This window comes from Epinephelus moara, chromosome 16 (assembly GCF_006386435.1).
Source record: "Epinephelus moara isolate mb chromosome 16, YSFRI_EMoa_1.0, whole genome shotgun sequence".
NCBI classification, from domain to species: domain Eukaryota; kingdom Metazoa; phylum Chordata; class Actinopteri; order Perciformes; family Serranidae; genus Epinephelus; species Epinephelus moara.
Window position 1 is genome coordinate 618,490 of NC_065521.1, and position 12,053 is coordinate 630,542.

A 12,053-nucleotide genomic window follows, 5' to 3' on the forward strand; every position below is an offset into this window, starting at 1 on the left:
AGAGCACAGCACCTCACATGAAGAGTGACATCATGGAAAGTACAATTAATTTACCTGAGCTGTGAGATAAAAGGCAGACACTGTAGGAAGCTCCTCACTTCACTCTCTTCACCTGACCAGCCTGTCAGCTCCACTTGTTTCTTCTCTGACTGGAGTTTCAGCACTTCCAGGAGGATGGATGCTTTTCTCTTTGAGAGGTTTACGGACCAGACTGCAGGAGGTGACTGGAAAACTGACTGTAATGACGGAAGGACACTCAGGCCTGTTTTAGTCTCATAGTCCTTCAGGTAGGAGCAAAGATCCAGCAGGAGATCACACCATTTCACATTAAGACAAAATGTTTTGCATCTGCACACTGATGTAAGGAGCTCCAGCACCTTTTCTCCTGTCTGCTGTTCTCTCTTTACTGCTGCACAGAACAGATCTCCAAAGAACTTGACCTGTACTGACACTCCAAACCGGTGAGAGAAACTGGAACAAGAATTACATATTTTGTTATGATTTAATGTCAGGAGCAAAAAAAAAAAAAAAAAAAAAAAGAATAAATAAAAAAGAGCCATTCTTTACTGATAGAGCATATCTACACAGTGGAATTAATTAACCCAAAAGTCAGGCATCAACGCTTTGAAAAGGGATTATATGTGATTTTGAAGGAGTTTTTTTTATTTAAGTTCTTCACAAAACGTTTAAGAAACAAGAAAGTCATGTGAACAACTTCAAAAAAGTCTTAAGATGACTCAAATAGTAAATAGAACACCAACACATTGATGCACTTAGTTGGGAACTACCAAACTATCGTGCAACTGTCTGTAAATGTAGGAAACTACTACTTTATCCCCAAGATTATTTTACTGTAAAACAGTAAGAAAGAACATCACTAGTCCTGCAGAAAAACTTTATGAAGTGTGAATGGTCTCTGTTGCTTCAATTGCTGGAGCTTGTTGGATCACATCATTATAGCTGAGTCTCTCTTAACTTTTTACTGAGTCCATAGATGTCTTTAAGTAACACACTTGGTGCTTGATGGAGTTAGAACATATCAGCTCATGGGAAATGAGCAGGCTCTCTGTAGGAGCATTGCTAGCAGTGTTTGACCTGCACAGAACTCTGGGTAATGTTGGAATAACTACATTGGAATGCATGGGAAAAACAGTATGTCATCTATAACACTGTACACAGCAATGTCAACTTATCAATTAAACGTTCACCTTATTTACCATAACACTGAATTGCTGTACTTTCAAGAACACAACTCCACAAATGTACACTGAAGATATGAAGGATGATTCATTTACCTGAGCTGTGAGATATAAGGTAGACACTGTAGGAAGCTCCTCAATTCACTCTCTTCATCTGACCAGCCTGTCAGCACCACTCCTGTCTCCTCTGACTTGAGTTTCAGCACTTCCAGGAGGACGGAGGTTTTTCTCTTTGAGAGGTTTACGGACCAGACTGCAGGAGCTGACTGGAAAACTGACTGTAATGACGGAAGGACACTCAGGCCTGTTTTAGCCTCATAGTCTTTCACATGAGAGCAAAGATCCAGCAGGAAGTCACACTGACATTCATTACCATCATTTATGATTTTAAAAGGGAATGTCTCATAGCTGCACACTGATGACAGCAGCTTCAGTATCTTCTCTCTTGCCTGCTGTTCTCTCTCTGCTGCTGCACAGAACAGATTCGCCAAGAACTCGGCCTCTTTAGAAGTATCTGACCAGCGAGGATCAAAGCTGAAATAATGAGAAGGAAACATTTTCATCTTAGCTGCATATTAACATCCACACACTACTGATGGACTCCATCTTGTACATGCCTGTTTTGTATAAAATCTAATTAAAGCTGGGGTAGCCTTTTTTTTTTTTTACTTTGATTTTTTGCGTGATTTTGAAGCCAGCCCTCAGTGGTTTGATGATATTGGTTTCCATTTACCGTTGTTACATCATTTTGTTCTCAATAAATTACTTAATGTACATCAGTAAAGATTTTCAAATTGAAGAAATTGTTCATCAAGGTCTGATGTGTAGTTTAAATGTTCCCTTACATTTTTTTGAGAAGTGTGTAAAGTACAAAAAAATTTAAATTGTTTCAGAAAAGTCTAAAATTATACTTCAGTGTGGTACTTGAATAACTGTCCCCACAGTGGTTACTTTCCACCATTGGTAACTGACTCTAATTGTGGATTTGTTTTGCTGCAGTTGGGCCTCTCTCCATGGCATCTGGCATCAGTTGTATATATATGCTGTTTACCAGACACTGTTTCAGTAGTGGCTTGTTTTATCATTGATTGCCACTGCCTATCCGCACAGTCTGCTCTGTAAATCCCACCTATGTCCCTCGTTAACTTTTAAAAAGTAGAAGTGTGGATAAAATCACAAGGTGCAAATACAATAGTGATAACAGAATAATCATAGAATCATATTATAGAATTATTCTTATTAGTATGACTATGATAGAATTAATACAACATAAAATATTTGTATGACCTTATTTAGAAAACAACTCTTCATGCAAAGAATTAGATCATTTAAGCTACAATTCATTTACCTGAGCTGTGAGATATAAGGCAGACACTGTAGGAAGCTCCTCACTTCACTCTCTTCATCTGACCAGCCTGTCAGCTTCACTTTTTTCTTCTCTGACTGGAGTTTCAGCACTTCCAGGAGGATGGATGTCTTTTTCTCTGAGAGGTTTATGGACCAGACTACAGGAACTGACTGCAAAACTGACTGTAATGATGGGAGGACACTTGAGGCTGTTTTAGTCTCATAGTCCTTCAGGTAGGAGTAAAGGTCCAGCAGGAGATCACCCTGATATTTCCTCTTCATATAATCATCGTTATCATTTATGACTTTAAAAGGGAATGATTTGTATCTGCACACTGATGATAACAGCTTCAGTGTCTTCTCTCCTGTCTGCTGTTCTCTCTCTGCTGCTGCACAGAACAGTTTCCCACACAACCTGAGTTTATCCTGGGTTAAAGACCAACAAGAAAAACTGGAAGAAGAATAAAACATTTTGTCATGATTTGATGTCAACAGCCATAAGAGAGCCAAACATTATATATACACATATGTATATATACCCTGTATCTGCTAAGTATATACAAATACCCAGTAGTCAATTAACGCAGTGATTCTAGTCAACCTAAAATCTGAGATAACAATGCTTCAAATGGGCTAGACTTTACGTGTATTTTAGAAGACTTTTACTAAACTCTTCACATAATGTGTAAGGGGACATTAAAATCAAGTTACAGTGGTGTATCCTAGCCTGTGTGTTGAAATATTGTGTGTTGTGCTGGAATGCCACCCTTGAACCGACAAGGTGGCTGAAAGGAATACTTTATCGAAAAATTGTATTCATCAGTTAGCTACACACATATACACAACACTTATGAGGACTTGTCAACTAACGTCATTACCTTAATGTACTAGTCTTTGTTGAATGTGGTTTCTTATGCTGCAACATGAAAATTTCCTTACGGGAATAAAAAAAATATCCACCCATCTTTAACTACCATGTAATCACTGCAGATGCAAGAACACAAATCTACAAATGTAAAGTAAAGCCAAGGGAGGTACAGTTCATTTACCTGAGCTGTGAGATATAAGGCAGACACTGTAGGAAGCTCCTCACTTCACTCTCATCATCTGACCAGCCTGTCAGCTCCACTTGTTTCTTCTCTGACTGGAGTTTCAGCACTTCCAGGAGGATGGAGGTCTTTCTCTCTGAGAGGTTTACGGACCAGACTGCAGGAGGTAACTGGAAAACTGGCCGCAGTTTTGGAATGACACTTGAACCCCTTTCACTCTTGACATGTTGATAAAAATCAAGGATGATATTTAAGTCACTGTGAACAGAAAACAATGACAGGAGTCCATTCACTAAACCATGAAAGTGCTCTCCTTCGTGAAGTGTTGCTTTCAGGCATAAATCCAGTAACAGCTGCTTTTCTTCCCTCTCCAGCGTCCCATGGCTTTGCTTCTGGTCCCGTAATCCTGGACCTCTGTAGGACTTTCTGAAGCTGCATGATAACAGGGAGATGTATCAAACAATGCATGTAAAACTGTATCAAATAAAATACAGTTGTGAACACATACAATGTTAACACTGTGCTGATGTTAGACATGAAGTGCAATTGTAGTATTTCTTTTTCCACATCTTAAGCAGAATTTGAGAAGAGTGTAATAAGCCTCAATGTGTGAAATTCATTTAATATAAAAAAAAACATGCAAAAGCTACTGTTCAGAATTTCTAGTCATTGAATAAGACAGATAATGTATAAAATTGTAAAAGGACAAATGCATGCATATTGAATGTTGTTGATTGATGCTCCCTTTTATGTAGAGAGTGATGTCATGTGCAGTTGAGTCAGGTAGCGTGTTATGCCAGGCATGAGAACACATAGTTTTTACTGTGTGACACATGGTCAACTTTTTAAACTTGATTACATCCCCTCTCATTTGTGTCTGTTTTTTGTTTGTGGATTACTCTAATATCTAGATGGAATGCCAGTCCATTAGTAGAAAAATTGTTAAGAGTAAGTTAGCATGAATGAACCACAGGTGAGTGCTGGATGCTAACTAACATAACTGGTGAATCCTGAATGTAAGTCTGTGGCTTCACTCTGAAGAAGCCCTCAGCTCAACATTGTGGTATGTCTTTGAATCTGAATCTAAAAAAAAATGTCAGAAAAGGTAAAAAAACAAAACAAAACAAAAAAAAAAGGACCAAGAACTTTAAAAGTCTCCAGTTTCTAAAAGGGAAATTTCGGTTTATTTCAACCCGTCTCCTATCGTCCTAAATTTGTTTCAAGTGACTAGTGACATAGAAATAATAGTTAGCATGTTAGCCATTAGCCTAGATACAGCTGGGGCGTCAGACCTGTTAAAACGTAAGTGAACGGGCATCCCTTCAAGTGCAAAGTTAGTCCACTAAACAAGCTTTTCCTCCCNATTCCTCCTCTCTCGTCCTCTACCTGTTGCGCCTCTCTCTCTCTCTCTCCTCCTCCGTTCTTCAATTTCACAAAGCTCTTCGTCAGTGTATTCTGGCTCAAATAAATAAAGGGGGGCCACAAACTCTGCAAAATCAAATTCCTCCTCCACAAAGTTGAAGTCTGGCAAAAAGTCAGCCATTATTCTATAAATCTTTCATTAAAATAAATGAATGAACTTTTCAGGCTACTGTCCGGTTCTGCCCTCCAGCTGTTGCTGCTTGTTCTCGCGAGATTTCAGGCACGGTATGAGATCGCTGCTTGTTCTCGCGATATTTCGACCGCGCTTTGGGAAGCAGAGGTAAATGGTAAACACACCGTAAGGTAAGACAACAACTTTGAAGACCACCTAAATGTGGAATGTTATAGGCTTTCCACATCGAGAGTCGATGGCCGCCCTTATTTATTTGAGCCAGAATACACTGACGAAGAGCTTCGTGTAATTGAAGAATGGAGGAGGAGAGAGAGAGAGAGGCACAACAGGTAGAGGATGAGAGAGGAGGAATGGCTGCTGCAAGGCTGCAGATTGGTGGTGTAACGTTACCTGTGAATGCTGTGCCCCAATGCCCACAGAAGAGGAATGCCACTGAAATGGGACCGGTTGCAGCCTTAGCTAAATGGCTAACAAACATGGCAGCACAGCGGTAAGGTAAGACAACACGTTTACATGTCGTTTTCTATATGTTCTCTGACATTTATCCTAACGATATGAGGCGGTCTTTGTGGAAAAAAAGCTTGTTTAGTGGACTAACTTTGCACTTGAAGGTTGCCCGTTCACTTATGTTTTAACAGGTCTGACGCCCCGGCTGTATCTAGGCTAACAGCTAACATGCTAACTATTATTTCTATGTCACTAGTCACTTGAAACAAATTTAGGACGATAGGAGACGGGTTGAAATAAACCAAAATTTCCCTTTAAGACAGACCATCAAATGCTCTGACATGAATGAAGACTGACAATTTTTATTTTATTTTGAGATGCTAGCTACTTTTCCTGAGTACAAAATATGATAGCTTGCTTTTGTAAAAGCCACTGATGTCTCTGCATGTTTCAGAAGTTGTGATGCACTTGTCTGATGAGAAGAGTGCAAATAAGTTTTAATCATTTGCACACAACACATTGCTTTGATGATAAGATTGCTGAGGATAGAAATTGACACTGTAGAAATGGAATCTAAAAGAACAACAAAGCTAACTGAGAGAGCACTGGAATATCAACTCCATAGGCTCATTGGAACCAGGAGAGGAGCCATCATGTAGATGATGATATAGGACTTGAAGATAGTGTATCACAAATGGCAGTTGGTAATATCAAACCAGCACTTTAAAAAAGGAGTTCAATCATTGGATGCTCATCTGTCATGTCTGTCAGATCATCAGTTTATGCTAATAAAGGAGCAAAGCTAGCTGGATCACTTGATTGTGTTGCAGCTTTACAAGAGACACAGCAGCTTGAACTGGAGGAAGCATGTGTTAAAAACAAGCTGGAAAGGCTGACTTTAGAGGCAGTGATTGCAGAAAAAAGAGCTCAATTAAGAGTATTAAAGGACTACAAGATCAGAAGATCTCAGAAGATGGATACCTACATCTGCTCACATATGGCAGGTGGAGATTGAGCAAAGGAAGGGAAATGGAGACATCATCTGTCCACCAACACACCTGCATCTGGAGGTAAGATTTCATCCAGGTCCCTGCAATTTACACAGGTTGTGAGGCCAGGACACACTGACAACACTGACAGACAACAGTGTGACATCTGCAGTCAAGGCATTCTTCAAGAAAGCAAGACTTAACAAGACCTGCAAGAGGAGAATGATGTGCTCGCAGGGACACCAAGACATTCTTTATCGGGAAAAAGAAGCCAAAAGGAATTCATCTGTGTCAATAAATGTAACAGCACTCTAAATGAAGAGGGCTCAGGAGTTCAGAGGCCTACTAAGCATGAAACAGCCAGCTACACTGGGGCTGGAGAGACAAAGTGTAAGCTATTGATTGTGCCAGTGAAAGCGAGATCCTGTAAGGAAGGAAGGTCTATACAGACGTATCCTTTTATAGAACCTATGAGTAAGCCAGGTAATTCTGATGCTGCACTCTTTGCTGCTGGATACTTCAATCAGGCTAACCTTAAGAGGGTAATGCCTGACTTCCATCATGTTGACTGCTCCACAGGGGGAATAAACACTCTGGATCACTGCTACACGTTGTTTAGAGGCAGCTACAGATCAAAATCCCAACCCCTGTTCGAGATATGTAAACAAACTACGATACATGCCCCCAGTGATGTGTGAGGTCAGGAAATGGTCAGGCTAGTCAGAGACCACCATGTAGTCAACACTTTATGACGCAGTCAAGAGCACGTTCCAGGACACCACTGTCACCAATGACGTCAAAGACGTCACTGAGTCAGTGTTGGACTCAATTGTAAAACAACTAAACCCACTGTACCCAAAAACTAGAAACCATGGATTACCAGAACCATCCGGGATGCCTTAAACACACACACTGCTGCCAGTGACAAACATTCATCATCTCATTACAATGCAATGTTCTGCTGGGAAACCTTGGGTCTCCGTATTCATGTGAATGTAACTTGACATACACCATCCACTCAAACACCATTTCAGACCAAGTATCCCCCCTCATGGCAACAGCAATGGCCCCTCCAGGAGGACAATGCGCCGTACCACATGACAAAAACTGCTCAGGAATGGCCCAAGAAATGGGACAAAATGCTCAAGACATCGACCTGGCCTCCTGACTCTCAGATCCCAATCTGACTGAGCATCCATGGGACTTGCCAGTAACCCAACTCACAATCCAAAGGACTCAAATAATTCACCACCAATGCCGCGATCCCCAGATTTCCCCAGGTCGCAAGAAGTGTGAAAAAAAGTTCCAAACCACATAATAATGAAAAAATATATTCTCTTGTAGAAACATGTCTCACAAGAGCCTTTAAAACGGAGGTGCCTCCATAACAATAACATTACACAAATGCCTCTTCGATAATTGACAAATGCCTCCTTGATAATGAACAAATGTGTTTATTTAAGAGGGTAGGGGTTATGTTGGTTTTCAATGAAATAAAACAATAAATAAAATCACTATATAAGGAACTCCAAATCTGAAGCCATGGTTCTCTGCTGGAAACCGGTGGAGTGCCCCCTCCGGGTTACTGCCTCAAGCGAAGGAGTTTAAGTATCTTGGGGACTTTTTCACAAATGAGGGTAGAATGGAGTGTGAGATGGATCGGTGGTTTGGTGCAGCTTCTGCAGTGATGCGGGCACTGCGCCAAACCGTCGTGGTGAAGACGGAGCTGAGCCAAAAGGCGAAGCTTTCAATTTACTGGTCCATCTACGTCCCAACTGTCACCTATGTTCATGAGCTCTGGGTAGTGACCAGAAAAATGAGATTGCAGATACAAGTGGCCAAAATGAGTTTCCTCCATGGTGGCTGGGCTCAGCATTAGAGATAGGGTGAGGAGCTGCTACTCCTTTGCATCGAAAGGGGTGAGTTGAGCTGGTTTCTGGCATCTGATCAGGATGCCTCCAGGGTGCCTCCCGCTGGAGGTGTTTCGGGCACATCCCATTGGTATTAGGCCCCGGGGCAGACTCAGAAGACGCTGGAGGTAGGGCTGGGCGATAAATCGATTTTATTGATTAATTCGAATTTGCAGTTTAGGCCGATTTGTTTTAATGAAAATCGAGTTTCTATTTAAAATCCACCGCCGCTCCACACTGGGCTCCCGTAGTTCAGAGTGGGCTCACCCCTCCCCCCGCGCGCTTGATACACAAACAACATGGCAGCGAGCGCTGAAGAACTCGTTCTCAAGAAAGGGAACGAGTTCTTCAGCGCTTTTGTGTGCTCACCTGTGTCTGTGTGCTCACCTGTGTGTGTGTGTGTGTGTGTGTGCGCGTGCATCAGGGCCGAACTCCGCCGTGCACGACACAGAGAGCAGAGGAGGATTTTAGACGCGCACCGTGTAGGGACAGAAATGACATGCCATTGTGTAAGTAAGATAAATAAGTGTTACCAACGCCAAGCTGGCAGACCCCGAACCGTAGTAAAGGGACCTCTGAAGACCATTAGCTCCTTTAGCTTGTGTTAGCTCGTTGTGGCAACAACACATAAACAACGGGACTTCGTCTGCGTTAAAGAACGGCACTTTATTTTCAGCACTGCAGGGATGATGCACAGCCTCTCTCATCAGTGTCTGACTTTTACATAGAGGGAAATAACTCAAAAACAGCATGCAGAACTGCGTAGGCTTCTTCACTGTGGCTGCTCGATGTAAACAACATAGCACATGCCTCACTTTCTTCCTGGGGCGCATCCGTCTGACGTCACACACCACACCCGGCGCACTAACGTCTCATACCTCCTACATCAACTACACACATACACAGCTCCACACACACACACACACACACACACACACACACACACACACACACACACACACACACACAAGCCACACACATCAGGCTCAGCCTGTAACATAAGGCTATTTAGTTTGTTTAATAAAAGGACAAGGTATAGACCTGTTCTATAGGAAAGGTAAGCTTAAATGACTTCTGTTGTGATCCAATATGATGGTAGGGGAAACACTGCCGTATGATGATAGGAGTCTTAAATATTACCTCCACTTGCATAAAGATGCACAAAGTCACCCTCAAACAGCACAACAAAAAACAGCATTGAATTCTCAAATGGGCCTAGAGACTAGAGTTTCTGATGGACAATCTTTGCTAACATGAGGTCTGCATTCAATTGAGGAAGGGTCAGAATGTCCCGGGTGTGTGATTCCTCAGCTCTCTTAAGCCTTGAGAAAGGGCGTTGTCACACCTTGATTGGCACTGAATGCGCCAAGCTGCTCTCAATTCTTAATTTCCCACACCCTGCACAACAGGTGACCTGAATTACCCTGCAATCAACTGCGGGGAACTGTGACATCCAACCAAAATTGAAGTGTAAAAAAAAGATTTGACGGCAGGTACCAAACAATGATGGACTGCTACACTGGTGCTGGACCCCACAGGATACCCACAGAGATCCTATTTCCATGCTTTGACAGGTCAGAGCCACGTCTGATCCAAAGAGGCCAACCGTGGATCAGACTTGGTTCTGGGGTAATGGCACATCTCACAGATGCTCAATCAGATTGGGATCTGGGGACTATGGAGGCCAGGTTGACGCCTTGGGCTCTTTGTCACGTTCCTGGTGCCATTCCTACGTAGTTTTTGCTGTGTGGCATAGCACATTATCTTGCTGGAGGGACCACTGCCATCATGGAGTGCTGTTCCCATGAGGAAGTGTACTTGGTCCCAACAGTGTTTGGGTGGGTGATGCATGTCAAGTAGCATCTACTAAATGCCAGGACTCAGGGTTTCCCTGCAAAACACTGCATTGTAAGGAGTCAATGAATGTAATTCCCTTCAACCGTCAGTGGTTTTGATAGATGTATTTTAGGAGTTGTAATAATTATATGATAAAAAAAATTAAAACTATTAAGAAACTGCAGCTAAATTGTTGCATGGATAGTCGGTTGTGTCTAAAACTTGAAGTCCTGGTAATTAAATTTTTATCTGCAATTTTATGTGGTAGTCCTAGTAAAATTTGTTCTGAAAGTGTAGTGGCACATCACATGACCTGGTCAAGCTGTATTTTAGATTAAGAACACGATCACATTGGTATACTTAAATGTAAAATGAAATTTGCAGGAAAACCCTTATGAGTACAGACCCATGGTCCTGATATTCCACATGATAAAGATCCTGGAGAGACTGATACAGTCCCATGTCAGGCCCCTTGTCAGACCAGTGATGCAGCCCCTGCTATCGTCCACCTGGTACGCTGGGCTTATTCCCGTCAGGATAAGGCTGGAAGCAAGATGACGATTATGCTTTTGTATGCTTTCCAAAACCTTTCACCCTCTGCTGTTGGGTGACAAGCTCAGGGCAATGCAGGTGAACACTCGACTTGTTTTACGGATAATGGATTACCCTACCGGAAAGCTATTGTTTGTGTTGGGAACCCTGAAAAATCCAGGCCACCCAGACCAAAAGAAAAAAAAAACATTAACATTTGCAGTTTTATAGAAGGGTGAACTTTATGTGGAATCAACATCATGCAAAAACAAAAGCTACATACCTGAGTGAGCTGATATATGGCAAAGCACCAAAGAGGGACTTGCACAGACTCTGGCAGGCAGGAGTTTCCCTCTCCCAGTGGAGGCAGACATTAACCTTTGTAGTCATCTTCTGCATGACTGCAACCGCTCTTTCAAACAGCCGTCTTTTACCCTCAACTGGAAGGTGCAACTGATTTCCATCAAGGCCAAGTAAGCTGAGGTGGTCCATCTGCCCTTCACTGAGAAGTAAAATCCTCCACAGCTGCCGTGGTAGAGGGTCACACCTAAAATTTGGAGAATAATCAGAGTGCACTTCCTCATCACAGAAACAATAGAGAGAAACAGTAAAGTGTCATTTAAAAGTGTTTAAGTAAAAGAAGCTATATCTACACCCACTTTTCCCTTTTAAGGCTGTTCTGTTTTGTCATCGTCATCATGTCTTGGATTAATTCATAAAACTAGAAATACTGTCTCATTGTTGAATGCCTCCGTGAACCACTCAAGTTGCAGTTACAGTTTGCATCCATGCGTGTGAAAACATAAATGCTTTACACATATCTTCCCCTGAAATTAACAGTTTCAAGATGGACAAGATTAGTGTCAGCATTTCATATCTGACCAAATGTCTCCCCTTCTGTTCCTGAGATATGACGTTAAGTAATGGCCAAGAAAGTGTTTTTGCAGAACATTATTATGTCACAGTGAAACTGACTCTGGATATTTAATGTCATCAGTACATTATATTATCCTGTTAGACATTTGTGTGAAACTTTGTCATAATTAGTGTATGAATTCTTGAGTTATGGCCAAAAACATGTTGTGTGAGGTCACGGTGACCTTAACCTTCAACCACCAAACTCTGATCAGTTTATAGTGGAGTACCAAATTTGAGGAAATTGAGCTTGGTCTCCCAAAGTCGTTGAAATC

The 12,053-nt window shown here is 41.9% G+C and overlaps 1 protein-coding gene across 5 annotated transcripts in view; it reads right to left on the bottom strand.

Moving 5' to 3' along the window:
• Nucleotides 1–12,053, bottom strand: part of LOC126403187 (uncharacterized) — a 30,468-nt gene that overhangs the window by 11,844 nt on the left and 6,571 nt on the right. For 4 of the 5 annotated variants that reach the window (XM_050065700.1, XM_050065697.1, XM_050065698.1 and 1 more), the window contains 5 exons: nt 11,147–11,410; nt 3,596–4,027; nt 2,548–2,997; nt 1,296–1,733; nt 55–471 (listed from right to left, as the gene is read on the bottom strand). In XM_050065700.1, coding sequence (XP_049921657.1) covers nt 55–471; nt 1,296–1,733; nt 2,548–2,997; nt 3,596–4,027; nt 11,147–11,410 — 2,001 coding nt within the window. The remainder of the gene's footprint in view (nt 1–54; nt 472–1,295; nt 1,734–2,547; nt 2,998–3,595; nt 4,028–11,146; nt 11,411–12,053) is intronic. The other variant, XM_050065701.1, reaches the window with a different exon arrangement.